Source organism: Gastrolobium bilobum, unplaced genomic scaffold, assembly GCF_033153095.1.
Source record: "Gastrolobium bilobum isolate Gb01-03AN ecotype WA unplaced genomic scaffold, APGP_CSIRO_Gbil_v1 utg3810, whole genome shotgun sequence".
Classification (NCBI taxonomy): domain Eukaryota; kingdom Viridiplantae; phylum Streptophyta; class Magnoliopsida; order Fabales; family Fabaceae; genus Gastrolobium; species Gastrolobium bilobum.
Genome location: NW_026899073.1, coordinates 305,543 through 325,584, shown reverse-complemented (window position 1 = coordinate 325,584; position 20,042 = coordinate 305,543). Strand labels below are relative to the sequence as shown.

The 20,042-nt window shown below is 32.7% G+C and overlaps 3 protein-coding genes across 4 annotated transcripts; all 3 read right to left on the bottom strand.

The window, feature by feature from the left end:
• Positions 1-811: 811 nt before the first annotated feature.
• Positions 812-6,758, bottom strand: LOC133286944 (transcription factor UNE12-like). Its single transcript, XM_061484458.1, has 7 exons — positions 6,041-6,758; positions 5,672-5,791; positions 3,352-3,474; positions 3,111-3,176; positions 2,586-2,651; positions 1,828-1,905; positions 812-1,546 (listed from the first exon to the last, which is right to left on the bottom strand). Exons 1-7 carry the CDS (start codon positions 6,362-6,364, stop codon positions 1,316-1,318), a joined length of 1,008 nt encoding a protein of 335 aa, XP_061340442.1. The 5' UTR covers positions 6,365-6,758; the 3' UTR covers positions 812-1,315.
• A 2,264-nt stretch (positions 6,759-9,022) lies between these two features.
• Positions 9,023-11,767, bottom strand: LOC133286951 (sec-independent protein translocase protein TATA, chloroplastic). The gene is made up of 2 exons (XM_061484470.1): positions 11,404-11,767; positions 9,023-9,600 (listed from the first exon to the last, which is right to left on the bottom strand). The coding sequence occupies exons 1-2, from the start codon at positions 11,716-11,718 to the stop codon at positions 9,466-9,468; spliced, it is 450 nt and encodes a 149-aa protein (XP_061340454.1). The 5' UTR covers positions 11,719-11,767; the 3' UTR covers positions 9,023-9,465.
• Positions 11,768-12,618: 851 nt separating this feature from the next.
• LOC133286943 (light-inducible protein CPRF2) lies at positions 12,619-17,301 on the bottom strand. 2 transcript variants are annotated; one of them, XM_061484456.1, is made up of 6 exons: positions 16,919-17,301; positions 14,856-14,952; positions 14,310-14,529; positions 13,714-13,789; positions 13,502-13,627; positions 12,619-13,246 (listed from the first exon to the last, which is right to left on the bottom strand). In XM_061484456.1, exons 1-6 carry the CDS (start codon positions 17,177-17,179, stop codon positions 12,851-12,853), a joined length of 1,176 nt encoding a protein of 391 aa, XP_061340440.1. In that variant the 5' UTR covers positions 17,180-17,301; the 3' UTR covers positions 12,619-12,850. The 2 variants fall into 2 exon arrangements, with proteins under 2 accessions (XP_061340440.1, XP_061340441.1); XM_061484457.1 differs by having other exon boundaries at positions 13,714-13,774.
• Positions 17,302-20,042: the final 2,741 nt, after the last annotated feature.

The following is a 20,042-nucleotide window of genomic DNA, read 5'->3' as shown; positions in this document are numbered from 1 at the left end:
CCGTCAATCTAACGGTTATAATTTGTGGAATTTGCAATAAGTTATAACCGTTAGATTGACGAAAATCAACGGTTAAGATTTAGTAGTAACAAGTACTAAGAAAAATAGGTAAGTATAACATTTTTTTTTTTTTTTTTATGTGAAAAACTATATTAAGCATTGCATCATTAGTATCTTTTTGATTAAATATTTCTTTTTATTAAACTATTTAATAAAATTTGGACTTTTAAAGAAAGGTTTAGTGTTTGTCCTTTTATATCATTTTAAGTGAGAGTGATTGATCTGAATCATGGAAAAAATAACTAAAAGAATCATCGTAACATGTCTTTGGCGGCGACAAACACTAATCAACGGTGACTAAGCTAGCCGGAGACCGATGCGCAACAAGAAAGTTGCCTTTTGTTTTGGTTGTGATGCTCTACAATCTACACACTATATCAATTAATTCCTACAAAAAGGAGTTATGTAATGTAATTGATCACATAAAATAGCACAAAAGAGAAAAGCCAAGTAACATGGCGGGGCAAGCTTGAGTCCCTCTCACCATCAAGATCAATTATTAAGAAATTTGCCTAAACTAAAATGATTGCAGAGCTATCTCTAAGCGTAAACTAATTTAAATAATAATGGAATGATATGAAGGATTAACCTAATTTAGTCCAGTAAATTAACCCAACGTAATCTCTCACTCCCGGTCCCACTTTCTCCGTTATGGTTAGGTTCAGTGACCTTTTAGCTAATTGTAAGGGACAATTCACTTTTTGAAGAAACAAACCAAACTCAACAACATGTATAATTATTTATTTGAAAATACTAACTTTTCCAATAGTCAGATGCTTCCAAACCGCTTTACAAGACAACCAACCATTTTCTAATTCAACTTGCATAAAAATTTTCTTCAGATACATCGTACACACACATTCCTTCCTTCTGATTGGTCCCATTTTCCACTGATTCAAAAATCAATAACAAAGAAAAAGAAGCATCCACTATAAATATTTGGTCATCCACCACCAACCCCACCATCGATATTTAAAGAGAAAATCATCAATAGGGGCTTTGAAAATCTTTGATCTTAACAATGACAGGAACACGCTGGGGCTCCTCCGGTTTTAACTTATTAGGAATGACTATCACTCCTTGTTTGACAGAACTTTAAAAGATTGACCAGCATCACGGACTTGACCCTTCCATCCAAGTATACAAGAAACTAGAAATACCCTTGTCCTAAGAAAGGGATAATGGATCAAATATGGGGCTGAGAATATTGTGCTAAACAAACCTTTGTGATGTCTGTCATGATATATTTTTGGTTCTAAGAATGGCTGTTTGATTCAGGTCTGATGAATGATGGTGCTTCTGATTGGGGGTTATAAAAGATGGCTGAGGCTAGAGATATTGGCATGATGCAAAGGGCCTTTGACTGAAGATATTGCATAGCAGCTCCAACATCTTCTTCCATAAGTTTAGCAACTTCTTGTTCTGTGCCATCATTGGACCACTTGTCCCAGGCTTGCTGATTGGCCCCACCTTCAATGTCATCACTCTACACATACAATCAATAAAACCAATGGAATCTCGTTAACATACACATACAACATTCAAAGCAAAAGCAAACATACCAAAAGCGTGCGATGAAGGAAAAATAAAATTAACATGTAGATACATTCCGTGGTAATGGTACAAGAACTTGCATGTGCCGTGCAGTGCTTAAAAAAAAAAAAAAGGGACAACAAAATTAACATGTAGATAGAAATAATGAACATAATATAAGGGAAAAAAAAAACTAGCACGTCTTTTGAAGTTGATCTTTGCCAAATTAATTACCTCCAGTGCAGATAGGGGAACATCAGCCACAAGCTGAGCAACTGCACCAGTTCCACCCATTCTACTCATGCTCAGGACCTGTTTGAATATGTAGATGAAATTAAATGACATGTAAAGGACATAGAGAAATAAAACAAGGTCCAACTTACTTAGAAGCTTTGGTACAAAGAAAAGCAAAGCAGGATGAAAGTTACACACAATGACATGACACAATATCTCAATCCAGGAATGACCTTGTAACTACTACGCGTATAAAGTAACAATAAAGGTCATAGATAATGTGCGATATTCCACATTACTGGGCCCTACTATGTGCTAACAGTCTAAAGACCGAAAAAATTCTATATACAACTAATGCAACGGTCATATTATAACTATATAGTACGGGTAGTATATAGTTATAATAATAAAGTTATTTTTTTTCTTAGATATTGTCGGCTGACGTGACAGAAAGAGAAAAAATAATTTTACCATTATAACTATATACTATATATGATACATAATTATAATAGACCGTTGCATTGAATATTTAGTGCAACGGTTGTCCTGAAAATGCTTTCCTAAAGACTTGGTAGCATTAACAATTTGGAACTAGTTTCTCAAAAACAATGACTTAGTGCTCTTACTTACATGTGCATTAGATTGACTTCAAAAGGCATCCATAAAATTAATAACTTCCAAAGAAAGAGATTTTAAACATGGAACTATGAAATAAAGTGAGTATTCGATGATTGTGAATATATTTGGAGCATCCTTACCTTAACCTGGAGCCTTAAGAACTTGACATAATCCACAATTTCGTCAAGCATCACTGCTCTGTCTGTCTACAACCAGTTTCATAACATATATATAAGCAAAACATAAAATCACATTATGACATGAAAAAACACATTGTTATCTTAAAGTACAACATTTTACTTTCTCTATGTATGTTATCCGTTACTTTGATTTGCTTTAAAGTGGACAGATGCCTTAATGGTTGTTTAAATAAGAAAGTATCTATTAGCGATCAACAAACAACGGATATTTTTTCATTTCAAGCTTTAAGAAACGATAATTTCTAAAGCTCATAAAAAAGGTATAGTTACTATATTTTAATATTGGAATTATTATTTATCATATTATTATCTTCTACACACATAAGAGTGTATAGAGCCCACGTGAAAAGAAGAGTGAAAAAAAAAATATGGGTCTCGTATACTTTTATATGTGTAGGAAATTATCATCTATAACATGAGAGATATTAAACCCTTTAATATTAATGCATTGCAAAATTAACCAACCTTATTGGCGCTGGGAACTAGTTCCTGCAATGCCTTCATTCTTTCAGCGATTCTTTCACGACGTAACTACATTGAATACAAAAGAATGAGAAGGAAATAAGCAATACAGAGATGCTCATAGATGGACAATAAAAAGAACGATATAACTAGTGATTTTTATTTTTATTTTTTTTTATTAAAGAGAAAACATGCATGCAACAAATAAATAGTGAACTTTTGAATAAAAAATTGTGTGGCTTACTCGCTCAGCAATACTGTGAGGGTCTGTAGCTTGCCCTCTTCTTGCTCGCACTCGAGGGCGTATACCAGGTGGATGTGGAACAGGAGCAACAGATACTGGTGTTGGTAGCTGGCTATGAAGGTGCTACAATGGCATCATAATTAACCAAATTATCGATGGCTGGAGTTGGTGAGCAAATTAATATTTTAATTGAAGTTGTAGTAAAAACTTTTTTTTAATAAAAATAATAATGATTAATAATTTATTTGATAACAATTTTCCTAGTTTTATATAACCAGTTAATGTTGAAACAATTAATAGAATTAGTTATCCATACAAAAACTTTTTAAAATTGTCTAATGCCTAAAATATCAAGCTGGTTTAGTTTAGGTTAGGGTCTCACATATGATCTGAAGTTTGCAAATTCAAAATGTGCACTTGGTATACTAGTATACTTGGCTAAATGTCCTATCCTCACAACATCAAACTGTACGTGAGATTCTTGGCAATTTTAATTATTAATTTTCAATCCCTATTTTAATATAGTTCCCTAAATCATATTTAATGCGGTTAATTGTTCCAGTCGGATTTTAATTAATAACATTTCATTTACATATTCAAAGTTTCATACTTAATTAAAAGCAACTTAAAGAATACAATTTAAGATATCCAATAAAAATATAAATAAACCATAAAAAGGGTAATAGCCATACCCTAAAAATCTCTATCAACTGATTTATATGTAAAACAGTGTCCCACACGCTGATTAGAATTGGATACTTTATGTAAATTATAGGGACATATATTTGAATAAAGGGTTAGTGGAGATAATTTTATTTTCTATATATGCATAAAAAAGTGTGGAATTCATATAGGTCTATATGAAAATAAGAGAGAAAAAAAAAAATAAGTCTCATACATTTTTATATATGTGTAAGAAATAAAATTATCTATAAGAAATATTAATCCCTTAAATAAAAATTAGAAAAATTAAAGAAACTAAGAAAAAAATGTAAAGATAGAATATGTAATGATGACTTTTAAATATTTATTTCAAAAAGTTAATGACAAAATAGTATATTCTTATTGAATAATTAAATAATATTTATAATTTTTTTAACAAAATATGAAAAAAATAAAGATTCTACTAACATTCTACAAATGAAATATAAATCAAAATTCAAAATTTCAAATACAAAACATAAAAAAAAAACTTTTTAACTTTTCAAAAAAAAAAAAAAACTTTTGAACTATTTTATTTAACAACATTAATTATTATTTTTTGTAAGAACATTAATTGTTTAGTCAAAAAGAGAAGACAGTATTCCGCACAAGTGCAGCGAAAACGCGTCAGGTAAGCGGTTCGAGTTATTGGGTGTGTGTGTGTCAGACAGATATCAGAAGAACTGCGTAATGACTAATAAGTCTGAGTAAAAAACAACACAGTCTCAGTCATTCACCAAATAAACTAATTCTATATATCTCCGCATACATTACTGTAAAACTAGTACCAAATGTGTGCACTTTAATTTATTTGTAAAGCATAAAATGAAACAAACAAACAAAACAAAACAAAACAAAGAAAGCCACCTATTCTGCGAATGCGAATATAGCCCTTGAATGGCTGAAAAACGAATCCAACCAGATAGTTGAAATTATAAAAGAAAGCCTCTAGACCCGATGATTGAATTGAGACGAGAAGAAAGGGAAAGGCAATAATGGGAGTAATTTAATTAATGGCTTCTTTACTCTCATATAATAAAGAGATAAATCACATCTTATAATAAGAAAAAAAGAAAAAAAAAATGACATCATAATTATCAAAGAGTCTATAACATAAGATGCAAGGTGAAGCAAATTATGGAATTTTTTTTAAATAATAGTAAATAAATGAATGGCCATAGGTGAAGCAAATCATAATCATAACTATGCAGAGGCATCTCCTCCTCTTTATAAGATTATCATAATTATGCTTTACAAGGTGAATCAACTTTAAGGTTGATAGCAATATAACATATTAAATTAATTGTCTTTATATAGGATTATTATTATTATTAGTGAATGTTAAATGAAAGGTGAGGAAGTAAATCATGGTTGAGCAATGAAGATTAAAATGGTTAATTATATATATATATATATATACAGGGTTCAAGTTTTCTCATGTTGTAGGATAGTAGGAGAGAAAAAAAGTAGAGTGAAGTTAAATGTGGGTCCCATCTTTTATATTAAAAAAGAAAAGAAAAATTAATTGACACAGAAAACGAATTTGTGTAGGAAAAAATGTTACTCTCACGTAGCATGAGAGTATTATTTCCCATATATATATTAGTTTCATATATACCTGGTGGTGGTGCGGGTGGAGTAGGGATTGAGCAGGAGATGGGACGGTGGGGCGAACAGACTGAGCATGAGCATGACTATGACTATGAAGTTGTCCCAACCCTGCATACATGCCCCTTTCCTGTTCCACACATGAAATAACAAAAATAATAATAATAATCCATATATATATATATATATGAAAATGAATGCCACAGCCATTAATAATAATTTCATTTCTTGTCCTAGCTAGCTAGCTCTATCTAGCTATTTCACTTAGCAAGAGTATCATGTTATGTTGTTGAACAGGTTTTCAGTAATATATCCATTTCATGGTAAAAGCAAGAAAACAAACAAACATCATATAATAATTGTTGGATATGATACTTACAGTGAATCCTGAAGTAGAAGAGGATGATGAGGTAGTACTGTTGTTAGTATTATTATGATGGTGGTTGTTATTCAGACGAAGATCATTGCTCGTGTGTTGTTGGTGTCTCAAAAAGCCTGGTTCCAAATTCAACCCCAAAGGCATGCCCATACCTATACCCATACCCAAGGACTCTCTGAACCCATCACCACCACCATTTGTGGACCCTAACTGCAACATCATTGGGCTCCTCCCATACCCTATAGCTCCTCCACCTTCAGGCACCGCCAAGATCTGCTCCAAGAAATCATCACCCAAACCCTCGGAGGAGCAATTACCCGCCATGCCTACCAAACTATAATTCTTCTATGCAAAGCTTTCAACTTTAACTAAATGAGCAAGTAATGTAATTGTAAAGTACCCTTTTCTATGCAAAAATAAAAATAAAAATAAATTCTTTCTTCGAGTTTGGAAAGCGGAAAAGAAGGAGAGTTTTCGGGAATGGAATTTGGGGGGTTCTACAACTCCACTTCCCAATAATGTTGTGAAGTGTTGAATTTTCTTTTTTGGTTATTTAATTTACGACCACTATTTTTATGATTTGATATCTGAGAAAAAAAAAAGACAAAGAAAGCATGTATGAAAGAGAGCGTGGGGCTTGGTTACTTGGTCATGGTGTTGTGTTGTTTTGCTCTTTCTATTTTCTATTTTTGTATTTCTGAGTTTTTCCGCTTTTCAGCTTTTGGTTCTGAATGCAGAGTGAAGAGAGCCCTGAGTGCGCTCTCACTTTAAAGACACAAACAATAAGAGACAAAGGCTCACAGAGGAAGATAGATGTGAAAGTTGCGCAAAGTTAATCGTGGTTTTGTCCACTTCCTTCATCTTTTTGCTACTTTGTTTAGTCTTTGTTACGTATACGCACGCGCTCACTCTCTTTCTTTTTTAGAATTATATTTAAATTTAAAAATTAAAAATAAGAAAAATAAGAAAAATAAAAGTATGTTTAGATAGACTTCACATAGATTGCCATGCGATTTATTTCAAGTTATCACTCATTCGAATTCAATTTTAGTAAAACCAGTTAAATATAAATGTTGCCACATCATAATTTGTATTCAGATTATACTAAGCAATTTATGTAAATATTACCATTCGTTGTGAGGGGGAGTGAATACGTATCCATTGATAAGCATAAAATTATGTTGAATGTGATTTCTTTTTAGGCGTGGAAAAAAGTGCGTTGCGTGTCACTTCTGTCTTGAGTTTGGGTTTAAAGTCTTCTCCTTAATCCGTGCAAGACTTTATCTCGAAAGACCAAAATAATTCGGCAATCTAAACAGGATTGAATTGGCTATTTTAATATCTAAATATATTTTGAAGTAAAAATTTCATAATTGTTAATGAAAAATGATTTTAATTTCTATATAAAATATAAGTACGACGTAAACAACAATAAATCGTGAATACGGCAAAAAAATTTCTATTAAATTTTTCATTAAGTACTACCGCTTACACTATTCTTTCACAACATACTCTACATTTTAGATAATAGACAATAATTACACGAGGAAATCTTAGGACATTGCCGATTAAGAGCTTATATATTACTTCGTTTATTTTTTTATTATTTTAACTATATTTTAATGTTATAAATTAGGTGGTATAAAAAAAAAAAAAATTTCAGATTTCTTATCACATGCAATTGCCTATTGAAACCAACTTTGGATTGATTTGGTTTTGACTTTGTCCACTACCGAATTTTCTTCTTTTGGTCCACTTGCACCATACAACGGGTTGAAGACTTGAAGTTGAATTAGTGGAGGAGACCAACCACGAATCAATAAAAACAATCTATTTGGAAATCTGACAAAAGTATTTCAATGTTAAGTTGTGTTTAAAGTGAGTTTGGAATGAAAAAAACATCACATGATTATTTAGAGAATTATAACCGTGCAAAAGTGAATCAATGGTAATAAAAGAAAAGAGGGAAAATATTGAAACAAATAGTATAAAATTATAATCATTAATTCATCTTTATATGGTTGTGATCTTCTTACATGACTATTCACTTTTGTTTTCACATAAGAGAATCCATTTCTATTCAGAATTCAGTCTTTTAAAAACTTAAAATAGAACTGTCTTTAAAATGAACAAATATATTTATCTTTTTATTTCTTTTAAAAACCGTGCATGTCCGAACGTCTAAAAGTTTAAAAGCCAAATCTTTTCCTTCGTTTTGTCGATGAAATCTTAAAGTAGTTCAATTACTTCTAAAACGCATTCTCAAATTAAGGTCGAATAGCACCGTGGTCCGTGTGTGTCAATTTACAAAAAAAAAAAAAAAATACAAAAAATAGCACTGTGTCACGACCGTAACTTATTTTGATAACTTTCGTCAATTTTAGAGATGATTCAAACACTTATTCCCATATTAATATATATATGTTATTTGCATCTCAAATAATTTATTTGTCCACTTCAAATTCACTTGTTTCAGACAATAAATTTAATTAAAAATCTTCACCAAATAATTAAAAGAAACAATGTGTATCATTTTAAAGAATGTAAATTGTGTCATTGTAAGTGAGAGAAAGAAATAGATAAAGAAGAAAAGAGAGTTGACAAAAAAAATATAAAAGTGTAAATTTCACCTCTTTATAAGAGTAAAATAACATACGTTGTGTTATTTAAAACGAGAAACACTTTTTTCATAATTAAAGGATACGGAACTTCCTCGCCATCGAATTGCTTTATTAGAAGTTTATTAACTACAGCGAATGCCTCAAGGTACTCGGATAATATTTGAATTAGAAAGGCTTCGCCATCAAATATTCTCCCAATTTGCAGGTGCTTGTAAAAGCACACCAATGGCAATAGCCATAATTGTTGACTTCTTGATGAGCGATGGTATACGAAACAAGCGAATTTTTTTTACACAATTTGCTACTTGTCATCTTTAAACTTTTCTTCTAATGACAAAAGGATCAGATTGGAAGTTCATAAAACCTTACTAAATATTTTTTAACACTTTTTCCACTTTCCTTCCTTCCTTTCTATACCTTTGTTTTCCACCCACATCCATACAAACAAAGGCAAGTTCAATACAATTGCTGTCAACCATGCTTGGTCCTCCCATTTGCTATTGAATGTACAATAATTTAAAGACATCGATCACCCGGTGACCTTAGTGAAGAAAAATTATCAATTTCTTCAACGATTTAACCCTCACTAGTATCCCTCCCCTAATTTTCTCCTATGCACAATCATCGACGTCTGTCGTCTACCAGCCAATATATTAATCTTTTATTTTAAAGCTTGGTCATGATTTCACTGATGACAGGCAGGAATATTAAACTAACAGATCTCAATTAGAGAAAATGGTTTCTTTTAAATGCATAAAATCATGGTGAGAATTTGGTACCTACTTATCATATCTTCTACAAATTTCATCCACTCTCCTTAGAACTAGACACCTCAATGTCTTGCTTCTCCTGTTCACTCACAGCAATAGGTTTCTCAGATGGACCACCTTCTGACGAATCAGGTTCCTTTTTAAGCTCAGACTCAAACTCCTTTGCTGCCTACAAGATTTACAAAATATAATAAATAAACATATAAGCAATGAGAAAAATATATAGCAGTTAATAGATAAAAATATAGCATTCACGTTTAAGTAGCCAGAGTCCAAATATTTTGGCCGCTTAAGTGCATGATGAATGCATATTGATTAGTGAATTTATCCAAATCCATATGCCGATGCCAATCATGGATATTAGGGGATCACTACAAGTTAACATAAAAGCTGAGGAATACAACAGCGCCATCTGACATTTTACTCCTACAAAGGTCCTTTCCACATTTAAGAACCAATTTCTTTTATTTATATTTTTTATTTTATTTTGCTTTTAAATAGTTTCTTTGCAAAAATATGAGTAAGGTTGAGTTACAATCGACCTTCACCCTTACCCTTGCAAAGGTCGATGAGTCTTTGGGCACTGGTACTGGTGTTTGTCTTTTTAATTTTTATTTTTTCTCAAGTATAAACTGGGGGCACTAAGAAAGTGAGCTTCAAAAGTGGTAAAACTGCTCCTTATTGACCAAGAGATCACCGGTTTGAATTCAGTGAATAGTCTATTTGCAAAAAATACAAGGTTAAGCCTACATTCAAGAATTTCTTTCACCCCTACCCTCAATTCCTCACAAGTTGGAATTTCATGGGGAATGGTTTTAAATTTTTTAAAAATAAACTAGGGGCCTTCACCCAAAGAGACTTGCTGAGGGCAATAGTTAAACAGCATGCCCGAAAAATTACAATGAGAGGTATATAAGCCTAAAAAGTGACTCCAAGACACAATCAATTAAGCTTTTCAGTTAAAGTTGAACCACCAGGCCCGTGGGGTCCTAAAAAATGCCGCTTAGTCTTTCTCGGGTTGTCCTCAATGCTCATGTGAAACACAGGCATAATTTATCATCTCACTTTGAGCCACTCATAGGAAGCCGGTTAGAAGAAAAAAGGGTCGAATTGTCCGATCAAAATATTAACAGGTTTAATATGAATATTCGGTACAGACTTTCATTTTTTGAATTATATGTTCTCCATGCTTGATGCCCTCTAATGAAGAGAAACAGAAACAAGCAAAAAGATGAATGTTCTAAGAGCTATGATTTAGAGTGCCTAATGCCTTCTTCCAATATCTTTGCAACAGTTATCTGGGGCTGATTGAATGAGATACCAACGATACAGAGCACCCTAAGCATGTGTAAGACAAGAGTGAGTGACAATCATGAGAAGATGCAAAGAAAGCACCTTAAGCAACTATTTACAAAATAGCACGTCTTGCTGGGATGTGTGGAATCGAAAGTGACAGAGTTACTGGCTTACTAGTGTCGTCAAAGAAAATGTTATTACTATCAAACGCACCAGAAATTCATCAGTGCCTACATCCTACACAACTCACGTAATAAAAGTCTTTCAAGAATATCCTAAGAAAGACAAGGCACCTTCTTAGTTGTTTCCCATATAAAAACTGACAGATGGTGAGCATGTGTGAAAAGTGAGTCTACAATGTTATTTGATGTCAAGTCTATAATAACTAACAAGTAGCTTTTCACAAGATGCAACTAAAACTAATATGTAAGCAGAACAACTCTTTAATTGATGAGAATACTCACTAACCTATTTTCACAAACAGAACATCCCCTTCTTGCGAATTTGATGGATAAAGTATGGAAATCTAGTTGGATATATATATTTAGATATTCCAAAAGACATCCATCCATGGATATGATGTAATTGAAATTCAAATGAGTAATTGAATGGATAAAAAAATACATAAATAAATAAAAAATTGAAAAGATAGAAATGGAGGAATAGGAATTGGAACCTGTTGGAAGCTCTTGACAGTTTTGCCGATGCTGCGACCCACTTCAGGCAACTTCTTGGGTCCAAAAACGAGGGCAGCGACACCAGCAATGACAACAAGCTCTGGTACGCCAAGTCCAAACAAGGCGTTGCAAGTTAGACCCTTGTTTCTTCTGCCTCTCGATTGCTTACGTGGACAGCTCAGGGTTACCTTCGTGCTATTCAACAAGTTGGGGCTGTAACACAAACATGAAGAAGACGAAGATAAACCAACGTTAATAGCGGGTCTTGGAATTGGGATTGAAGAAGACAACCAAACAACACTCCTCATCTCCATCTCTTATGTCTCTTCCTTTGCTTGCCTCTCTGTCACTCTGAGGCTAAGAATTTTTTTATTTTTTTATTTTAAAAAAATTAGATAACCTAATAAATAACCTTAACGAGTACAGCGCCAACATTGACCAATGACCATGGGCCATGGGCCTCTCCGTGAAAACACACAAGCAAACTCGTTCGTTATTTATTTGTCTTCAGGATTTGATTCCTTACATGTTAAAAACTTATGAATTTATTTACGATGTTTTCGGTGAAAAACATATAAATTCAGTCACCAATCTCAACTTAAAATTTCAGTATGGCCGTTTAATTATAATTTGATAATATTTGAAGGAGAATTGTGTGTGTGTTTATTATTATTTTTTATTTTGTGTTTTCATTGGAGTTTTCAATATTTTGAGGAGCGCAGTTTCAACAGTGTAATCCATTAAGGGTTTTGCATTTGTCTGTGCTGTACTTTTTTTCTTTTTCTTTTTATTTCAAACATGGTGAACCCCACACTTATTGTCTCTACAACATGACAGGAGAATTTTCTTACAACATGATACTTGTTTTTTCCATCCATTAATCCGTATAAATTAGTTGAAAACATTTATAAAAGGTATGTTGATCACCGAGTTTCTCCTTCCCCTTACATTAAGGTTGTGGTGCGCCTAGGATGTAGCATTACGTAGTTTAACGAGCATAAAGTATTGGACACATTAAAATGTATGACAAAACGGATGTACAACTGGCCAGTTCCCTCGGAGCTGAAGATGATTCTATTGGCATCTCGAGCAAGTTAATTGCTAGAGACCAAGTCAGTGCACTGATCATACTGCCACTAAGCGTGACACTAACTCAATAAATGAAGCAACCAAATCCAATTTCAATAAAACTAAATCTACCAACATTTCTTTGTCTCCTTTATGTATAACTAATCTTGATTACACATCAACAATGGATTAAAACATTTGGGGGTCCATCAAAAAAAGGAGTATCCAGAGGTATAACATGCTCAATCAAGGCTAAGAAACATCAAATTGATTTACAATATAGTTAAGCAAAATAGGCCCTTACTTACAAAACATCAGAAATAAATAGTTTTAGAAATAATTTCTTTCATGCAAGCATAATGTGAACTAGCTATTCTGTCACTGCTTTCCATTAGAAAGAGGTCCAGATGAATCGACACCGCCACGAATCCGCTTTTGAAGATGTTCCAAGCTAGTCACCCGCTGCAGGGAAGTTGTTCGCCCCATCTTCTTACCACCTACCACTGGTGCAGTGTTCTGCTGCACACTTTCAATCGAAGAAATGCTTCCCACCCCTTTGTTGACTCTCAGATCATGACTGGACACAAGATTGTTAGAAGTGGGTTGACAAAAGTTATGATTTGGGTCTTCTTTCACAGGAACAGCCGCATCAGTTAATGTCTCAGAAGGCCTTCCATCAAATAATGACATTCCCATTGATGATATCCCAGAAACAGCTTGAAACGTTGGGTTCAACCCAGTAATTCTTTTGACGGTCTCTTCAGCCATCTTCACCTAAAAATGAGAACAGCATGGAAGGAAATGATAAATATAAGCATGGCAGATCATTGTCAATACACATGAACCAATATTACTTTCCTTTCACTTAGTTTCTCTCCACTTTGATCAAGATGACACTCTGATTGGGCTCCAACCCTCATCTTGCCACCCAAACCAAACCTAGGGACTTAATTAGCAAGAGCCAGTAGGTTTTCCACTACAGGTTTAAATTATGCCTAGTGAGTACTTAAAGCAATGATAATGATTCACCTTAGCTCTTAATGTTTCGACATCAGCTTTTAATACTCTGTTGTCAACAGCAGCATCACTGTATTTCTGCCTCACATCCGTTAAGCGCTTTAACAATGAGGAATTTTCATCTCTTAATTGAGAGACCTAGGATAGAATATTAGGTCAGAAGACACAGAGACTCAGAGATAAGAAGAGTTAGAAGAAGTCGGATCTAAGAGAAACATCCACACCTGTGTCTCAAGCTCAGTTAAATGAGCCTGCTTTCTTCTTCTTGAGCGTCTGGCAGACTCCCTATTAGAAAGCATCCTTAAAGACAAAAGTCATTATGCATTAAATTAAACAAGGCAGAATTTGTCCCTGAATTGAACAAAATTAATGTTTTCCAATAAAGGAAAGTGAAGAAAGAATCTGTTTATGAAGATCCAATAAAATCTAGATTCATTAAGCTTGACCATTAGTACAAAAAGTTATTTCCACAACTTATTGGATAAAACAGGAGGTACATATTAATCGCTTTAAGAGTAATTATAATACTTGTGCAATCTTTCTTCACAACAGTACTGACGAATTTGCATCTGAATTTGATGGAAAAAAAGTTCAAGTGGGTCTACCTGAACTGAATGCAGTGATATCAAAAGTTAGTGCACAATTTGTGAAAATAATAGTGTAAGACACAATACTTGCACTTAAAAGATCTAATATGATACAATAAGCCAGGCCAGACACTTGATTTATTTATCAGGGCATGATATTAGAATCCACTCCTGAGACCAGAAGCATTAACGTTTTCTATGCCAAACACATTTAATTCCTAGACTATTTTTACCTCCTTACTCGTTTTGCATCAGAAGGGTCCATGTTTTCAATCATATTAATCTCTCCCTCAGCTTCCTCATCATCTGACTGTTCTTTTGATGATCCACTTGTTATTGACCTGATTGAAACAACAGGTTTGTTTTGCATGGAAAGCAAGCAAGGAACCCCAACTGGTACTTTGACACCTTTATTTTGTGATTTATATGGATCATTTCCAGAAGGGCCAGATCCTACATAGGAAAAACAAAGACATATATAATCTTAATAATTCAGTTTGCGTTATCCATATCAGGAGAGAAAAAACTAAACCTCTAAAGCATTCTGAATTAACAAAATTGTAAACCTAGATTTTGCGTTCACCCTACTCATGCAACTTCTAATAGCCAATGATTTATTTTACATTCCACATTCACCCTCACTCTACTCAGTGAGCCTATACTATCATTAAATTTACCTTACAAATTGAATCTACTTCCTTCGATGGATCTTCCATGTTTTTTTCTTACATGCATGCATAAACTTCATAAACACATCCAATTGTATGTACGATTCAAACCTTTCAAAGTACCCTGAGATCCAACTTCAGAAGGATTAGATGCCTGTGACCCACAATCAGGAAAAGTGGCAGGATTTTGAGATTTGACCATAGACCCCTATTACCATGAGTGGAAGAAAACATTAGATACTGGTTCAATCTCCAGTGGGAAAATTGGTAACCGAAATGGGGGGATAGTAACCTTATATTTAAACTAGGTAAAATTTAATAGACCGTGCATAGTAAATTGAACTTTGAATAATAGGATTGAAATACAGAAAGCCAAAAATAAAATGTAAGGTAGGTGGAGTGCAGGCATCAAATAAATTAAAGTACTTGCATGTCACATCTTACGTTGGAGGGAAAAAGTACAGAAGTTCACTTTAACCAAGGAAAAAGAATAATGTACTTCAATATTTAAAAGCAAATGGAAAGAATGGAATTAATGCAAAATACCTAAATAGGAAAAAGAATGGAAAGATTTCCATAAGAACCATGGCTAGAAGGTTAAGTGAAGGAGTTACCAGAACCATCAAGTTTAACTAGGCCTCAATGAACAAAGTTTTCCATTTACAAAACTTGCATGCTATGATGCAAAGTTCAATTTAACCATCAGATGAAAGAGAGTCAAATCATCTAGCAATACCACAAATTGGCATTGACAAGAGCAAATCTATGCTGATAAATAAGTTGGATAAGGTTTGTGATATCAGAACCTCGTAACAGAATTGACATTACTATAAGCCAGACCTGAGCAAATGTTTAGTGCAATGAACAAGTTACTATAAATGACTTTAAAGGCATATCAGCAACTAATAGGTACTTGGCCTTCCATTAACTGGGTTTCAGCAAATATATATATATATATATATAGGGTTTATCATCTATCATTTAACATGACCACAAAAAGTTTCCTACACACACAACATTTTGTGGGGCCCACAGCAAAAAAAAAAAAAAAAACTTCGGCACGCAAAACGAATCTCTATAACATAACACAATCACTTTTCCTACAACATAATTCTTATAAAACCCATATATATATATATATATAATATATATATGTATGTAGGTATATTTATTGTGGAAGGATTTCCAGTACAGTAGTTAACAATCTAAGCTGCAGAAAATCAATGTCAGGCTATACCAGACAGATGTCAGGGATGCTGATGCATAGGTAACTTAGAGGATTAATTAGATCTAAGTGGACTCGTCGAGGATTTAAAATATTAAATACTGACTAAATTACACTTGATCAGAGCAACAATTATTGAAGTTAATTGCAATACATTGGCTGAATAAATCTGAGAAAAAAATGGATGAGTCAAGCTGAATTAGAAGCCTATTTATCATCTTTTATTTGTCATAAAGCTTAGTGGACACATAAGTGATGTTGTATGCATGAATCATGCCAGTTATGATGAATAATTCTACTAATCCTAAGCCCTGCAAAGATCTTGAGGACAAAATAAAGAAACTAAAATTTATAGCACTGTTCTAAGGTACGGGAAGGAACGTATGAGAATGTTAGATGAAGAATAAAAGGATAGGCAGAAACTAAAATTTAGTGTATGTAAGGATTGAAGAGTCAGGACGAAAAGTGAGGGGAAGAATAATCTTTAATATTATTCCTCTGCTTTTAAAAATTGTTAAAAAAGGGACATGTTTACTTAAAATGAAAAAGAATCTCCTCCCATTCCTTCCCTCCAAACTTATCCATCTAATCTCACCATCTAACTTTTCTACTGATCATACGGAATTCTGCTCCTACAATAAGAGCAGTGTCATCCATCTTCCTGTATACCTATTGGTCGAAAGAAGAAACGTTCATTTTTCAACTGAAATTTATAAGTGTTATGGATACTCTTTATCTTTAAGGGGAAAACCCCCAGTAACATTAGGTAATATATATCTCTGACTTCACTTGTGTCATAGTTGCATGTGAATATGTTGTCTATAAACTTTTTAACATTATACTTTTGGAGTTCCAACTTCCAAGGGCCAACTGAATTGTTGGCCTTGTTTTAGTAAAAACAAAAAACAAAAAATGTTTCAAAAAATGTTTTAGAAAACGTAAGAAATACCCGAGTCAAAGCGACGGCGGCGCAAGCGAGATTGAGCTTGGTCTTGAGTATAGCCTGGTAGTCATCGGAATCAACAGAAACGGGGAAGTTGTTTTTCGCGAGTTTGACATCAACGGTGGACGATGCAGAAGAAGCTTCTTGTAAGAAACGCTGGAATGCCCATTCGGAATCGCTCCGATTCATCTTTGAATTTGACTTGCACGATTCATCCGACCAAAAGTACTGTTCCGATATTTCATCCACTGACAACACTCTTTCCATTCTCTTTCTGCCCTCTGTCACTGCTAATCTGCTATGCTTCCCAATTCCTCGTCCTCTTCTTCATGTCATGCCCATCTCTCCAATCTATGTTGTTTTTTTATTTTAACCGAAGACACTTCACACTTGTTGTTCTCGTTCCTATTCATTGTATAGTAGTAATTATATAAAGGGTAAGTAACTAGCAAATTTTTAATACTAGGATACACTTGTTGCTGCACTGTTTTTTTTCTGCAGTAACATAAGAAGTAGTTTCTCCTTATATAAATAGAAATATGGTAATTTTTGACAAGCTTTATCTATAAATGTTAAATACCTTCACGTTTTTTATTATCGATTAATATTTGGGTACTGTCAATATTACATGGCAGCCTTATCCATTTTGGTAGTTGGTCTTCTATTTTACATGCTAATCCATATCCAGCAATATCATCCATCGCTTTCATTCATCAACTTGTTGGTACCCTCCATTTTTGGAATCAATCTATCCACATGCATTACGCTTTTTCATCGCGACTTATTCAAGTCATTATTTTAACATGTGTAAGATTGCATTAATTATGAAAAAAGAAAGAAAGATCTATAATAGATCATGTCTTCTTCAAAAAAAAAGAAAAAAAAAAGATCATGTCTTTGAACTTTTTTTTTTAAAAATTTGAATATTTCAGAAAAAAATGTTATATACCTTACATAACTAATAATTTTTTCATGTTTCAATATCGATAATGGTATGCCTACAACAATGTTGAAGCACGGCAGCTTATTTTTTATTTAGTTTTTTTTAATTTCTCTCTTTCTTTTTTTGATAACAATTTCTCTCTTTTCCGTTGCATAATTTAATGTAAACAATAAACATAATTAATTACCATCATCGTTGTAGAGTATACACTATACACTATACATAAAGTATGTTTAGAGTTTAGACCAATGGGCGAAAAACACACTCTGTGATGATGACCGGATAAATCAGATTGGATAAAAAATAAGGGGTTAATGTGTAAATTTAAAATTATATCCTTTAGTCTATAACCCGAGAAATATTATTCCCAAAAATATACTAAAATAAATGGTAAAAAAAAAAAAAAAACGAACCGCACCATTTGATTGGAAGAAGGGAAGAATTGATTTGCGTGAGATGCGGCTTCTTGAGTTGTCACTGAGTCAGTGTGGATAGACATGAGTCATGAGTGTCTTGTTGGGCTCCACCCTCTGCTCGTCCTAAAAGAACACTTGAACGTCACCTCAATTGCAATACCCTTCTTTTCAAATTTTTTATTTTATTTTACGAGTTTTATAAGAGTTATATCGTAAAAAAAATAATTGTGTAATATTATAGAGATTCGTTTTGTTTTGTGTGCCTTAATTTTTTTTTTTTTTATTTCAAAAAGTGCAGATCTCACAAAATATTGTATGTTAAAAAAAAAATTATATCACGTGACATGATAAATAAATGCAAACCCCTTATTTTATTTTATTTACGTGCTTAGTGAGGACTGAGGACGAAGTGGAAGATGATCATTCCATCTATTTTTGAGTAACCCTCGAATGTTTTAAATATTGATTTTTTTGATGAAATAAATTTTTTATTTTTTATTTAGGCCCATTTATATGCGTTAGTAATTTTTTTATGTCTTATTTATTTTAGAATTATTTTATAAAAATTAAAGCTATTTAAACTTTTTAAAAAATATAATTTTTACTTTTTACTTTTTTAAAAGCTAAATTTTATAGCTTTCAAAAAAATAAAATTTTGACATTTTTGTGATTTATGTTTTTTTAAAATTAAAAGATCTAAACAGATAATTTTTTTTAAAAAATAACTTTTGGCTAAAAAAAACCCATTCAAATGGGTCCTTAGTATTTTAAAATTTATTTTTTAATTAGTATCTTCATTTAAAATTTTAATTTGTTTACTACATTCCTAATTAATTCTTTAACGATTATAATTTATAATAAGAGAAAATCATTTCTCTTTCTGCAGTTGCTCGTTTTGCATGCTATTTTTTTTTTAAATAGTGGGTCCCGTGTTTTTTTTTTTTTTTTTGGAAATAACCCGTGTTTTTTTATTACTATGGTAGATTAACGGCAGAAAAATAAAACCCCTATAATAATGGTAATATAAAATTTTGCATAAAATAAACATTTAAGCAAAAAGTATAAATATTTACTACCTCAAATGTTTAAAAAGTATGTAATAATTTATTCTTGAAGTGATTATGATTATTTAATAAAAATATTAAATATTCCTTAACCAGTATTTTCGTAACATTGGTTGGCAAGACTCTTAGTTGGTCTTTATTAATCAATTTATTTTAAACATGTTTTTTAATTATATGAAATTATGATTCAATTTTGAAATTATAATTGACTACTATATAAATTTAATTTAAAAATATTTATAAACGTAGGATAAGACGAGACGAGAGAATTTTAATTATTATTATTTATTTTTTCATGACGAGTTGAAATCATAATCGTTTCAAAAGAATAGACGGGGACAACTCCAATCCAACGCTCTCCATTGCATGCATAAGGCAGATAAGATATTTGGACTCAGCCAATCCATCCATGGGTTAAGTTTGGATTTGATCGGGCCAGAAAGTTAGGCCAGTTATTTGGGCCCTTATTGTGGATCCACTTCTTAAGATTATTTGATTATATGGTGGAAGCAAAATGTTGGTTTCAGTATTTTGTCAAACCAAAACAAGGAGTTGTTCATTTGAGGCCCGGTCGTAATTCAAGTATGAACAAGTGGTCTCTTGCGAAGAAGGAGAACATCTTTCCCCTTAATTTGGAGGGCTGAGCTCAGTTGGTTAGTGTAAAGAACTTGAAATTCAAATCTTGAGAGACACACTTTGAGGCTAGT